The following is a 15,654-nucleotide window of genomic DNA, read 5'->3' on the forward strand; positions in this document are numbered from 1 at the left end:
ACTTGAGAAATAGGATGGGTCAGTGTGAGGTTGTAACAGTGCACACCTTTTTCTTCACCACTGAGAGGTGCGGAAAAGTCCCTGCACGCTGAGGGCTTGAGAGCCCTGGAGCCAGGAATAGAAATACAGTGTCACCTAGACTGTAAAATCAGGTGCCACTGTCTGCACACGGGTGGCCTCTAGCAAACAGCAGTCATCACAGAATCTTCTGCATGATTCCAGAGCCACAACTTTGGAACAAGACAGACCTGCGGTTGGCAGCAGCTGCCACCAAATTTCACCTCATCTCTGTGTGGCTCTTGCCTTTCCTTTTCTGTTTGGATTGTTTTGAAGGTTCTATGGAATGGATCTTAATTACCAGCTCCTGTGGGTAGGTGTGAGACAGAGACAGATGGAGACAATCTTGGCTGTAGAGTTTTACTGACCTCTAATTGACAACCTGCGAACTGCCTCAAGTTTAACGTGTACAATTTAAGAATTTTTGAGATCATTGCCATCATCAAAATAGTGAACACATCCACTGTGCCTTTAAGTTCCCACATGCTCCTCGGTAAGCCCTCCTTTCACCCTTTCCCACGCAGCTGCTTTCCATTCCTCTAGGTGAGTTTGCATTTTTCAGATTTTTCCACAAACTGATGGGACATTTTCTGTTCTTGTAACACATGGTAAGAATACTCCTTGACACTGAACGTTCAGTGTTAACTTACATGACATTGCGCTACCAGCCCAACATGTGGAAAGCCGTTAAGAGATTGCAGCTACGTGGTGTTCTCTGAATGTACTCTGAGCTGCTTATGGAAATGGGTCAGAAACACAGGCGGTGGCAGCTCGGTCGTGAGGTCGTTCTTGTTCACCACGTTTCTGTCCTGATCATGCTCACCACTCTGTATGGCCAGTGTGTTTTCTCTGGGATCAAGTCTCTCTCAGTTTGCTCCCCGACACACATACCTCTTTTTTGTCTTCAAGTCAATCCCCTGTGAGATATAGGGATTTTTCTAGCACTTCTGCCTGCAGGATCTTTCTCCCAACATCACTGGCACCAAGTAGCAGTTCAGCCTGTGTCTAGCTCATTAATATTTGACCCAAACTTTACAAACCTTTCATTTTTAGTTCATATGTAGTTCTGACTGATGCTGGTCTTCGTGACAACTGTACTATTAAAGGACATTTTTTTTGGTCATGATTATCTCTGCTATCAGGTTTTTTTGGTTTTGTTTTTGTCTTTTGGGTACAGAGGATTGAACCAGGCATGCTTAACCACTGAGCGACATCCTCCATCCATTTGTATTTTCTATTTAGAGACAGGGTCTCACTAAGTTGCTTTGGGCCTTGCTAAGTTGCTGAGGCTGGCTTTGAACTTGTGATGCTTCTGCCTCAGCCTCGCAAGCTACTGGGATCACAGATGTGTTCCCCATGCCTGGCTCAGGTGTTTGTTTGTTTTCTTCCATAAAGAGAAAATGATGCAGCACTAAGCTGGGAGAAAAGCAAACTCGTCAGACATCTTGAATGGCAGAAGCTTTTTATTTTCTGTAGCAAAATAGAGAGGTTAGGTGAGGCTCCCCCGCCAGGCTCAGATGACTAAATTGAGCTCCCTCATTTACCACCAGCTTTACAGCTGACTCTTTGTCTTGTCACTATCATCTGTGAAATGAGAATGGCACCTGCTGTGTTTAGTTTGATGGGTTACCTGGTATTAAATAATCACTATTTACAACCTGTGGAGCAATGCCTGCCAAAGGCTAAGGTCACTTTCAGTTTGTGTCATTGTTTTCTGGTATCACAAAGCATAGGAGACAGTGGATGTGGTTTTGTTGTTGTGTGTGTGTGAGCCTGAGTCCAGCCTGGAGTTTGGATGCGATGTCTCAAGTCCTGGGTTCCAAGATGTGGCTCACAAGGAAAGCCTGATGACTGTGCCCTAACGTGACCTGTGACCCGACGGTGCTCTCCCTCTCCTGTTCTGGATTTCTGATGCGGCAGCAGCCTTGGCGCTGCGGGGAAGGATGGTGGTCCCATTGCCTCGGGTAGTGGGAGGGGGTTTGGTTTGTTTTTCAGGATCTCGGTAACACTGCCTTTAGGTCCCTCTGCTCTTCACCGAGCCCACCCTGTCGTCCTGCAGGAGAGTCTCACCTTGAAGACAGCAGGTGAGTCTGGTTTTATTTTTGGCTGAAGGAGAAAAAGGAAAACAAATAGATCACAAACTGCAAAGGTGGGGGCGGCACCAACCTGATCTGCAGGGAGGTCTGCCTTGTCCCCTGGGTGTTCTCTGCCCCAGATCCTCGGCCTCTGTTCTTCAGGCCCACGTGCTTCCTTCACTTCTTGGCACACACTTTTTCTTCAGTCAGTGCAATGGACTGGATGTTTGGGTTCCATTAAAAGAAAATCATGTTGAAATCCTGGCCCCAAGAGCTATGGTGTTAGGAGGTGGAGCCGCTGGGAGGCGATGGGGTTGGGAGGCGATGGGGTTGGGAGGAGAGCTCTTGTGAAGAGATTAATGGCCTCATCCTCCTTCTGCCCTGTGGAGACACAGTCACAATGGGCCGTCGGCAGCCCACCAGAACCCAGCCCTCAGGGCCTCTGACCTTAGACGTCCAGCCTCCAGATGGTGAGAAATATGATTCATAGTTTATCAGCTGCCCAGTCTATGGGCTTAGATGTAGCAGCCCTAAGATAGGGCGTGGAGTCTCTTGTCATTCAAACATCACCTGTGTTGTCCTGAGATCTCTCTCTCAAGTGAGTTGTTTTGTTCCCTGGTATACTGTATGCACCTTAGGATCAGGTCAGCAGACAAGATGGTATTAAATTCATCTCCACGGTTATTCTAAGCTGTGTGTGTGTGTGTGTGTGTGTGTGTGTGTGTGCTTAGTCAAATCACTGGGCATAAGGTAAATGTAACCCATATTTGGGGTTACAGCTGATTGAAAGTGTGCCCAGATGTCATGTTTATTAGTTCCAAAACAGCTATTATAAGTATATTCAGAGAATTAATCTAAAAAAATTGGGGATTGAAAAGTGAGTGTGATAGAAAACGCTCTGTAATACTGGATTCAGTTGTGTTCAGAAGATTTTGGTTACCAGATACCTGGGCTCAAACCCTGTATACCTCTCCCCTGAGCTATGCAGCTGGCATTGCTGTTTGGTCTCTGGGGCTTCCGGCTTGAAGTCACAGGCCAGCCCCTGAGCCCTCCCTTGTTTGTGCATGGTCTTCTTCTTGCTCGGCTTCCCTCCCACGTCCAGCTGCCGGGCTGGCTTCCAGCTCTGTCTGACCGCTCAATCCTACCAGCCTTTAGCTTTCTGCCACTGGAGCTGCACACCTGGGCAGGCAGCCTACTGGACAAGCAGTGAACTCGGACCTCTCATGACTAGAATCCTCTCTGATCTCCACCTGCTGGTCCCTATGAAAAATACAAATTTTATTGAGAATTTATTTGTATCCTTTAAGGTTCTCTAACTGGACCTATTATCAATAAGCAACTTTTATGTTGCTTCCTATAGTGGAAAGTAAACATGATTATGTTTTTGAAAGTAGATTGGAAGACACTAACTTGTTTAAAAGGTACTACTATGAAATATAAAGATACGTTGAGACCTTTGAGGGGTTAAAGTTTCTCCTAATTTGTCCATTTTACATATACCATTAAAATGCATCAACTAGTCTACTACTGGGAAATTACAAATGATCAAAAAAAGTGTCTCATTTTCATGTATTGTTAGGTCTTACCTCGAACACTATCATGGGAAAAGTCCTTTAAAACATCACTTTCTAAGAGAGATCAAAGAAACGCCACCAACTTAATACAGACAAAAACAGATTCAGGGAGATTTTAGAAAGACCCAAATACATGTATTGTGATGTTTCAAAACTTATGCCAGGTGTCTGACCTCACCTAAAAAGATACTGTGCTATTACTTAGCTAAGCTTTCAAAGGGAAGGCCACCCTAAAAACATTTTCTAAAAGATCTATCTTTACCAAATCTCAACAATACATACTAAGCTCAAACCTGGTTGTTTGTTTAAAACACAGACAATTCCCCAAAACAAGCTAGGATTCAACAGATAAACACAATACCTAAAAAATAATAATAGTGAGCCTTCCAAAATTCCAACTAATTTTATGGAGAGACTCAAGGAGACAATACATACCACCCTAAATTTATAGAGAACCACCCATTTTCAAAAGATGAGTTTATCATCCAATCAGCCCTGGACATTTGAAGGAAATTAGAGAAGTTGGCATCGTCCTGACCAATCATTAGATGTCACCCCACAGTTGAAATACAGATCAAATAAAAGAAAGAAACAAACATACAGACAGAAAAAGACTAAAACACTAGTCTTAGCCCCAGGAAGAGTAAACATCAGGGTGGAAATGCTACATCTCTTCTAAGTCATAAACAAGCTTTGGGAGCCTCTACAACATTAAAACAGGGTCCTACTTCGAGCCCCTGTCATCCGTTTATCACTGAAAGAAATAACCCTAAAAATTGTCACCCTTAATATACTAGACAGACAGCTCTAAACAAATCATCTCAACATCCAATAGCTTATCTTAACAAGGAGCTTAACATGTAAGCCCATTGTCAACTTGAACTAAAAATAAGGTGATGCCCTACAACACAGATTGATATTTTTAATATTAGTAAAGCCATAACTTACACATAATTATGAAAGCTAACCTTACTACATTAAGTAAAGTTATTAAGGACGTTTATGCAACTGTTTCTGTTGGGAGCTGCTCTGGAAATACATGCCCTTTAGTCCTGAGCAAGAGATACTGAACAATTAGTGCACCCTGCAATAACTTGGGCTTCACCTCCACTCAGATAATGAGGCATGACTCCAGGAGTAGACGTCACCTGGTGGGGTTGTTACACTCACCTGTTCCTTTGGAATCCTACTCCTTTGCCCTTTTGGGGATAGAATGTTCCATAGTCCCTCTCCTTGCGTCCCCTATATAAGAATAAAGAATTCCAGTGGCTTGCTCTCTCTCTCTCTCTCTCTCTCTCTCTCTCTCTCTCTCTCTCTCTCTCTCTCTCTCTCTCTCTCTCTCTCCACAGACCCCTAAGGTCAGATAGCCATCCTGGACTTGGAAAATGTACTTCTGTGTGTTTGCATATGCTTTCTTCACTGTTACCTCAAGTTACTGGAATCGTCACATTTATGAACCCAGCATAGATTGCCAGCTAGGATGGATGGCGATATGTTTCTTCATACATAAAGATTGTCTTGACATTAGTCCCTTAAGATGTCATTGTTAAGTCAATGTCATATAAAACTCTAAATTCTCCTAAATAATTCATTAGATTTAGTAATAATAGTGACCATGTTCATGGATTGGTGAGTACAGGACTCTTCATTTTTCCATTTCATTTTTTATTATGGTGGGAAAAAATCTTTCCACTGCGCTAATCCTTCATGGTATTGGCACTAGCTGGTACATTGACGAGTCTTCAGAAGGCCACCGTTCTGTCAACCAGCCACTTCAGGATGGAGGGGAATGTGGTTAGACCAGTGAATGTCAGAGTATGAACCCACGTCTGTGGGCGGCCATTGCACTGAGTGACCAGCATTTTCCTTCCCTGATCAGTTGAGGCTCTGTCGGCCACTTCCAGTGATCTGGCCACATTCAGAGTGGCCCCAGAGGGCTGCCCCGATCCTGGAAGTAGCAGAATGTGTCTTTATATGTAGGTGTGCCTTCCTGCAGCCTCATGGGTGGAGCTATGCTCACCTGTTCCTCTGTGATATTACCCCTTTGCCCTGTTTGGGATAGAATGTTCCATGGAAACTCCCTTTGGGTGTCCCCTTCTCTTACTGTGCCCTTGGGTGTGGCCTACCCAGGTGTCAGTCAACCTGCTGACAGTGGACATCAGGAAGATAGACTCAGCCCCCTGAAACCTGACCCCTGGCCTCATTTGAATGGCTTCTCAGCATCTGCTTGGTCTCTCTCTTCCTGTGGACCCTTAAGGTCAGAGGCGCCATCACAGGACCCCAAAGAAGAAGGTATCTCTCTCGGTCTCTTGTGTGGTTGTTTTGTGCAGGACAGTTCCCCTGGACTGACCCTGAGTGTTTTAGCCGTGAGGAATGCGACACACTGCCACACTTCATTTGCTATCAAACAAGCCATCACATCAGGGCTGTGTGCAGTACCACAACAGGGCACAAGCCATTCTGTGTGTCCACTGGTGGTAGCTTGGACAGAAGATTTGTGTGCAGAGAAATACAAAATCCATGACCAGAGTAAAGATTCCTTTCAAGGAGAAGAAGGCACTGTGCCTTCCATGTTGGTAGTGGCCCAGGAGGAGCACCCCTCTGTGGGGTCAGTGGCTGATCACCCTGGAGGATGGGCCAGGTCAGGACTCAGCGTTGATCTCTGCTGCCAGCCACATGGGCTCTCAGCACTGACTGTGGCCAAAGTGTACATTGAAAGCAGAAGTCCCTTTTGCTGATCCCAAGAATATCCCTGCCACCAAGACCATAGTGGGAGTCAGGAAGCAGGAGGGAGTGAGTGCACCCTCTGACTTCATGGTGTTTTTACTGTGTTGGAATGGGGTCGGGGTGATGCACAAGGAAGACACTGTTCCTGGTGTAGAATAGCTTAGCCTATATAACTCTTGTCAATGGTGCTTTCTTTTGAACTGGACTTGAGATTTACATCCCGATACCAAAGTTTGGGTCTGGTCCCTAATGCCACTCCAATAGTGAGAACAAGTTTTGAAAAAAGGAAGAAAAAATTTTTTATTGCTTTGCTAGCAGAAGAGGAACATAGCCTCTGTCCCAGAGGCTGTGATTCTGTCAGGAGGAACCATGAGCCTTTACAGAGGGGACACAGAGGCTGCACTCCAGCTGTGCCCTCTCAGGAGCCGCCATGATTCATCTGAACCTCGAGAGACAGCTGTTTCTTAGAACTCCCAGTGCCAGCCCCAAAGTGTGCATCCCTTCATTCCTCTGTCCATGAGCTGGAGGACACAGAACTTGGCCTAGGAGGGGAGGAAGGGTGATCTTGCTTCCCCCGTGGTTAGGGAAGTGGAGAGAGAGAAGAGGAAAGGGGAAAGGTCCATTCTAAAATGGGCCACCAGTGATAGAGCAGCAAGGGTCATATGTAAAGCATGGAGTCCACACAAAGTTCAAGGCATAATATGCCTACTGTGAGTAGGTAATCCACAGCCATCTCCGAGACTGTGGCAGACTGTTTCCACAGAGAGCTAGGCTGTGGACGTACAGCATCCCACGTGTTTTCTGCCCCACTCGAATCTGGGCTGGGACCTGCACTGACCTTGACCACTGCAGCGTGGCAGAAGGAAGGCCACACCCCTTCCAAGTCCAGGTCATAAAAAGACGGAGCCTTCCACCTCGCTCACTCATTCTGGGGGAACCAGCAGCTGGGTGGGGAGAAAACTCAAGCAGTTCTGTGGAGAGGAGCCGCCCTGCTGCAGAAGCCCCTCCACCGTGGGAGTGTGTCACCTGGAAGTGACTCAAGCCTTCAGATGATGCACACCCACAACAGAGGATGCAACCCTATGAGGGGTCCCCAAGCCCGAAACGCCCAACAAAGCCACTTCCAAACTTTGGCCCACAAACATTGTAAAAGAGAAGAACAGTTTCCTGTTACTTTAAGCTGCTAAGTTTTGGGGGTGATTTTTATGCAGCAATAGATCACTAATACATGGATCAATCAGTACAATATTGGACCACATGTGACATGGCATTATAAAGGGCAAAGCACTTTGTCAGCTCTGGAAGTCTTGCAAAACTTCCATGATAAATTCCTTGACCTCATTTTCCAAATTTACACCTTGATGGCAACTTCAGGTGAAGAGAACACATTGGTCAAAAGTAACCACTTGGCAACTATTGACCTAAAAGGTAAGGTAGAAAGTTAGCCTTAGGATTGGAGGGCATGGCTGGGGAGAAGCTGGCGTCCGTGTGTGTGAGTCATGGGTTGCCCCTCCTCTGTGACAATATCCCATGTGCTTATGTGTCCATGCACAAAGCTGGTCCTGGTTTAGCTGTGCTGGTTGACTGGTTGGCGAGAGATTCCTGCAGGAATGGGGGGGGGGGTGGAAAGGGAAGGAGACTTCTTTTTAATTATTATCAATTCTGTATACGGCTCCTGAAAATCTCTCCTTTCTTAAGAACAAAGTATCAACAGCTTAACTTGCAGACACCTTGAGACCATGGCAAGCTCCCAGAGACCCTTGCACAAATGTTTCAGGGACAACCTGGTTCTCAAGATTTATTTTGCTAGCTGGACTTCTGCGATCCCTCCTGCAGTGTCCGAATGGCCACTAGTATGAAGAAGACTGTTTGCTCTGGGGTGTAAATGGTAAGGACACACTTGTCTATCCAAGAGCTGACATTAGTTCTTAGTGTTCTGTATAGTATTGGTTCTTATTCTGTTCTTCACTAAAGAGAGCATTTATTCAACTGCTAAGAATCAGGAGAATCTGGTTCCATGTCAAAATTAGCAGAAAATCCTTAAAGTGAACAAATTCAGGCTCTGAACGGGCGCAGCATCCTAACTGGTATTTGAAAAACTACCAAAAGGGAACAACACACCTTCCCAGGTGACTCTGATGGAACGCCCCTGAGGAACATCAACATTGTCATGTGGAAGCGGCTACCCAGACTGAGCATGGAGCTGGGGAGACCTGAGCCTGGAACCAGAGGGGAAGCTCAACCCCAGATGCTGAGTGGCTTACACAGATTTTTTTTTTTTAATTCTATAAGCAGCGGCAGCTCTTAGGGTGCGGTGGACACAGGAGCTATCTCCAGACGCTCCAGGGTCTGGAATGTGCATTCTGAAATAAAGGGGGCTTTTCCTGGATTTGAAAGGCAACTTTCCTCACAAGTACTCAGCCATCCCCTGGGTTACCTCCCTTGAGATGGAATTGCTGAGGATGCCTCAAGATCTCCTTCCCGTGCCCCGTGCTTGAGCGGCCACAAGGTGGCGCTCCAACCCCGCCAGTGGGTTTGCACTGGCGCCTGACCTGGGAATCCTGCAGAGGGGGCACACCAGCCTGCTGCCACCTTTGGTCCCTGGCTTCTGCTGCTACACCCAGAGAAGGCGCATCTATGTGAACGGGGTGCCCTGTTTTCAAGCTGCCTGAATCCAGGGTTGAAGCTTTCCTGGTAGAACAGAAAAGGAAAATGAGGTGGACCAGTTGTGTGGTGTGTGTGTGTGTGTGTGTGTGTGTGTGTATGTGAACTTTTAAATTATAGAAAATAACAGACCAGGTGTGGTGGCACCCAACTGTAATCCCAGACACTAGGGAGGCTGAAGCAGGAGGATCACAAGTTCAAATCCAGCCTCTGCAACATAACTTGACCCTGGCTCCAAATAAAATATTAAATAAAAAGGGCTGGATTCAGCACCCCTGGGTTCAATCCCCTGTACCACAACCACCCCCGGATTATTAAATAAATAATGCATACACATATATTCATAGATATACAATAATCAAGATGAAGATAAGCATGAAGATTAGTACACTTTGCAAAATACACAAATGCCCAAGAAAGAAATGATGAGCATCAGCATCTCAGGACCCAGTGGCATCCATGCTTCTTCCAGTCCTTGTCCCCTCCTTTCCTCACTGTCACCAGGACCTGACTGTCATGGTACATGAACATCCCTCTTCTCTGTGGTTTGACTCTGTAGTTACAAACCCCGAATGCATATTTTAATTTTATGATTTAAATTTTATAGATTGACTCACATGGTGTCTGCTCTATTTTCTATTTATACCTAAGAATCACTTACATAGATGTAGTTTTTTATAAAAGTTATTTCTGATAAGTAACTTGCTGTAGGAATACACTACAATTTACTTATTCTATCACCGATGAGCTGTTTACAGTTTGGAGTTACTATAAACAGTGGTGTAATAAACATTTGGGAACATGTATAACATGTATGCTGTTCAACATGAACGTGTACATATAGTTGAGAATATTTACTCACGTGGAATTGCTGGTCATAGGAGAGTAAAAAAAACTCTTAATAGAATTTTCAAGTATTCTCAAAGGTAAAGAAATAGTATGATAATTTACCAACCTTTATAACTGTTTGTCAATCTTATTTCATTTTCTTTCCCTTTCCTTTCTTCTAATCTGGAATGTTTTAAAGTAAATTTTATATTCTATCATGAGTTACTTCAGTCTGTTTCTCTAGCAGAGAAGGACTTTAAAAACAAGAGCCACAAGGCCACTGTCACAGCCAAGCCCATGGCGCTTCCAGATACACAGACTGCAATAAAGTCTTCCTGAGACGTCGCGCTGGGCTTTAGAATGCTGGAAAGAGAGAGGGGTCAATCCACACAACCACATAGTGTCTTTTCATCCCTCCCCAGAGTCGCCACATCCATGCAAAGGGGTATGTGTGGGAGAAAAATATTCACAAAAAATACCAGGTAAAGGACTCTTACCTGAAATACTCAAAGAACTTTAAAATCTCAACATTAAGAACAGAGACAGCTGGGCACAGTAGCACACACTTATAATCCCAGAAGCTGAGGCAGGAGGATTGCTAGCTCAAAGCCAGCCTCAGCAACTTGGCAAGAACCTAAGCAACTCAGTGAGACGCTGTCTCTAAATAAAACATAAAACAGGCCAAGGATGTGGCTCAGGGTAGAGCACCCCTGGGTTCAACCCCTGGTATCTAAAAAACAAAAAAAAAAAAAACCAGAGAGACAGCCCATTTCAACAATGGAACAGAGGGCTTAGCTTGCACCTGAACAAAGAAGATACGGGGGAGACTCCAACCAGAACAGATAGGGTGTGCTCCTGTCAGAAGGGGCCCTCTCCCAGCCCTGGCAACACCACTCGGTGCAGGATGCCGAAGCTCCTGGCGCAGTCTGTGGGAACGGGAACCAGTACAGTCACTCGGGGGGCAGCCTGGCAGTCTCCCCCAGTGTGACACACACACACACACTCACTGCACTGCCCCGTAGTTGTGCTGCTGGATATTCACCCTGAGGAGCCGAAAACTCGTCCACACAAAAACCCACACGTGGGTGCTCGAAGCAGCGTTGTTCATCATCCAAAGTGGGAAGCAGCCAAGGTGACCTTAGCAGATGAATGGACGAGCTGCGGTCCTCCAGACCCTGGGCGAGCTGCGGTCCACCAGACCCTGGGATGCTTTCAGTGCTAAGGAGAAAGGAGCTGTCACACTTTGAAAAGACACAGAGGAAGCTTAAATGCACAGGGCAAAGAAGCCCATCTCAGAAGGCCTACATGCCCCGTCCTGAGACAGTCAGGAAAAGATGAAGGTACACAGCCCTGGAAAAGATCGGTGCTCACCAGGGATTAGGGTCAGAGGGGGACAGAGTGGGAGAGCAGAGAGGACTTTAGGGCTGCTATTCGTGGGCCTATAATGGTGGTACGTGTCATTGCTCATCTTTGCAAACCCACAGAATGGGCACCCTGATGAGATGTGGCTCCAGGTGACAATAACGCATCTACGCAGGCTCACTCCCTGCAGCACATGTACTCTTCTGGCGGGGGCTGTGGCTACTGGGACAAGCTGCGAGAGGGCAGGAAACACCTGAAATATTTCTGAATCTTCTGCCAAATACGCTGTGAATCTAGAACTGTTCTAAAAACTAGGGTCTACTTAGGAAAACACAAAAAGACCGTGGCCGCCCCTCGAGTGGTGCATGACCCAGCTCTTGCATCTCACGGCTTGGAATTCACCCTCACTGGACAGAGGGTGGCTGGGACACATTATTGTAGCCTGGTGGTTGACACCTGCTTTTGTTAGAGAAGAAGAGGGTGAATGCTGGGTGGGCAGGGAGTCCCTGCCACAGATCACCCATTGGCTACTCCTCACTACACTCTTCTCCCCAAACACCGGAAGTCCCGGCCCTTCCAAGACAGACATCCCCAAAGGTTTTGTTTGTTTGTTGTGGTGCTGGGGATCAAACTTCCAAGTTTTATCCTGGAGTTTCTGACTCAATCAGGTCTGAGAGTGTGTCTCTCTGATAGTGACCCCAAGAGTCCTCAACTTCAGGCCTGGGGTGGTGGCTCAGTGGTAGAGCGCTCACCTAGCTCGAATGAGGCACTGGGTTCCACCCTCAGCACCACATCAAAATAAAATAAAGGTATTGTGTTCATCCACAAGAAAAAAAATATATACTTAAAAAAAAAAAAAAAAGAGTCCTCAACTTCCAAAGACACCCAGTGTGTGGATAGGATGGTGGTGTGGGTACTGGGCGTCCATTGAGAGCTCCAGTGAAGGAAAGACAAACGGACGGGCTATGACTGGCACAGCTACACTGCAGTCGACCAAGCCCAGGGAGTGAGAATCCTCTGCCCTGGAATGAAGGGGATTTCCAAGGAGCCCACGTGGAAGCCCAGGCCCTCCCACCTGCAGGAGGCAGGAGCCATTCTTCATGGCCCTGGTTTCTTTTCCTCTGTGCTCACATCTTAGCTGGGCATTAAAGATTTTGCAAGTCTTGGGAACTTGAAAGACTAGACAGGAGTCAAGGAGCCAACGAAACGGGCCAGCGGCTCTGTCCAGGAAGCGTGAGGAGCTTCAGGGTTGACAGAGGACAGGGAGAAGACGTGGGTGCGGTACAGCGGTGGAGGGCAGGACTCCTCATGACCGCCCCCCGCCCCCCGCCTGACTTTCATTTTGAGCCCTTTCTTTTAGTGCTGCCTGGGGAGAGTGTATGACACAACAAAGTCCCTTTGGAGCAGTTATGTGAAGAGCACGTGTCACGGGTGGACTTATTTAAAGGCAGAGCCATCCTGTGACAGTGAGCCAGAGCGGTTTACTTACGCAGACACTCAAAATGGGAAGCGCTCCTGAAAATGCAGAGCCAGATGGGCATTTATCAATGTCCTCTGCAGGAGGACAGAGGTTCACCAGACCTGGTCTCACTCAGGTTGTAAGGGCTGGAGAGGGTTTGATTAAATTAATTAATTACTCAAATTTTTGTGGTAATGAGGATGGGACCCAAAAGTGATCCACCACTGAGTTACGTCCTTTGCCTTTTTATTTTTTATTTTGGAATAGGGTCTGGATCCTCCAGCCTCAGCCTCCGGAGTAGCTGAGACTGCAGGTGTGCATCACTGTGCCCAGCTGGAGATTGTTTAAATTAGAGATTAAGGGTTCTCACTTGACACCTAAGTGAAAGTGCTGCTTATTAATCCATTAGCTCAATAAATATTGATCCATTCAATCAACATGACAGTTGTTATTTTATACATAGGGGATGAGGATCCATCAGTGAGAGACCGACCAAAATCTCTGCCTTTGGGTATATTTTACATTCTCATTGTTTGAGAGAAACCCTGTCCAGTTCTGTATACAATTATGCTTTTTCATGCTATTTGACAGTTTTGATAAAACAACTACATCCCTTGAAAATTACAGTTTACCAAAACTGAAAGAGAAGGGAGGGAAAAATGAATCGTTACTATTAAAGAAATTGAACCTGTTACTAAAAATCGTCCCAGGAAGAAAACCCAAGGCTTACTGGATTCACTAGTGAGTTTTTCTAAACATTTAAGAACAATGTAACACAAGAAATAGAAGCATAGGAATTACTTCCCTCCCCCTTTTAGGAGACCTTTGTAAGCTTGATGTAAATATGGCCAGAACATCAGAGGAAAGTGAAGTAGCAGAGGTAACAGAGCCACCCTGGTATACACAGAGCCCACACCAATGCAGTGGGACAGACTATAAGTACACAAAGCCAACCATGATGGAGCATGCTTTATTCCAGGAGAACAAGGGAGGGGAACATAATCCATCTAATCTATGATCAGGTAAAATGATATAAAATATAATCTTAATATATGTAGAAAACACATTTCCTAAAATCCAACAACCACTTGTGATTTTTTTTTTTAAAAGGGGGAAATTTTTAGCAAATTAGGCACAGGAGGGAACATATATAGTCTCATATTTTAAAAACATGAACAAAAAGCCTGTAGCAAACATTTTACTTAATGATGAAATAGCACAGTTTTACTTGAGGTATCTAGTCTGATCTAAGCCTTATAAATTCATTACTCTTCCCCCTTAGACTCTTTCTCCACCTCCTCTTAGCCCAGGGTACAGGCGCAGGTCAAGTACCTAAAATGTCACCCAGAGTACCAAAACCCCATTGTCTGTTTCTTTCCCCAAATCAGGGGACACAGAAGGACTTTTTCAGGGTAAGTGAGAACATGGCTGGAGGGAAGAGGAATCTGGAGCTGGGACCAGGGTGGGCTACCCCAGACCCCTCCTCACTTTGGCTGTAACTCAACCTCTGCAGGGAACGAGGAAGAGTTGGTGGCTGTGTCACTGGGCTGGGCAGAGTCCTCGGTCAGGGCCCTCTCCAGACTGGCCGGCAGGGAGCGGATCAGCCTGTCCCGGAAGTCCTGGCCCACAAAGACGTAGAGCATCGGGTTGAGGCAGCTGTTGAAGAAGGCCAGCGAGCTGGTCGGGTTGACCAGGACCTCGAGGATTTTGTACTTACCCTGGAACAGCATCTCCTGGAGCCAGACCGTGCTGAGGAGGGCCACCAGCTGGAAGGGGAACCAGCAGATGAAGAAGGAGGCCACCACGGCAGTGAGGACCCGCAGGGGGCGGCTGGAGTGGATCAGGCCCTTCCTGCGGATCTTGGCAGCAATGAGCCCGTAGCAGACGGCGACGATGGACATGGGCATGCTGAAGCCTATGATGAACCGGATGATCCCTCTCATGGTCAGCATGGTGATGGCCACATTCAGCCTCTCTTCAAGGGTGGCACCCCAGGACCTAAAGTTGAAGGTGCAGTACACGTTCCCTGTGGGATCGCTGACTGTAGTCAAGAAGATGAAAACCGGCAACGTGAGGACGAGGGCCAGAATCCAGGGTGCGACGATCACCTTCTTGGCCAGACTCACGGTGCGGTGGTTCTGGGCCCAGACCGGGTGCAGGACACAGATGCAGCGGTCCAGAGCAATGAGGGCAATCAGGAAGACGCTCCCGAACAGGTTAATGTCCACCACGATGTGAACCAACTTGCAGAGGAACCAGCCGAAAGGCCATTTTTCCCTCATGGCCATGGAGACGATGAGGAACGGCAGGGTGGCCGTGAAGGAGAAGTCGGCCAAGGCCAGGTTCAGGTAGCAGATGGTGGTGACCGTATGCGTCATGCGGAAGCCGGCCACCCAGATGACCAGCCCGTTGCCCAGCACACCGAGGACAAAGGTGACGGCGAGTACCACCAGCGGGATTATCTCCAGAACCGTGTAGCCAGGGGACTCATAGGACAACTCTTCAGATCCGTTCTGAGGAAAGGAGACGTTGGCGTCCATCTCGCCCACACCTGAAACACGTCAACAGTGGCCATTTCTCAGGTGTGCGTCCATCTCTCAGCATCCCGCCTCACCCACCTCTGTGGCGCCTACTCCAGAGAGGACCCGTTCTACCAAGCCTCGTGGCCAGCAGTACCACAAGATACTGGCACTCTCCTGCATGGTCTTTTGGGAAAGGATGGTTCTTCCTATTCCCACAATCGTTAGTCCACATCCTGCCTCCCAGGCAGATTACTTTACCAAGAAGACTGCGAGCCCTGTGCACCAGCAGAAGAACTAAACCGAGAGGGCACAGGCCACCCAACTGCTGGAGCAGGCGCTGAGCAAAGCGAGGAAAGCAGTCAGGAGGTGGCAACCTGCTTCCATCC

General features: G+C 47.0%; 1 protein-coding gene across 1 annotated transcript; it reads right to left on the bottom strand.

The window, feature by feature from the left end:
* Positions 1–13,599: 13,599 nt before the first annotated feature.
* LOC101974073 (N-formyl peptide receptor 2) lies at positions 13,600–15,348 on the bottom strand. The gene has a single exon (XM_078033064.1). It carries the CDS (start codon positions 15,284–15,286, stop codon positions 14,231–14,233), a length of 1,056 nt encoding a protein of 351 aa, XP_077889190.1. The 5' UTR covers positions 15,287–15,348; the 3' UTR covers positions 13,600–14,230.
* Positions 15,349–15,654: the final 306 nt, after the last annotated feature.

This window comes from Ictidomys tridecemlineatus, chromosome 15, assembly GCF_052094955.1.
Source record: "Ictidomys tridecemlineatus isolate mIctTri1 chromosome 15, mIctTri1.hap1, whole genome shotgun sequence".
NCBI lineage: Eukaryota > Metazoa > Chordata > Mammalia > Rodentia > Sciuridae > Ictidomys > Ictidomys tridecemlineatus.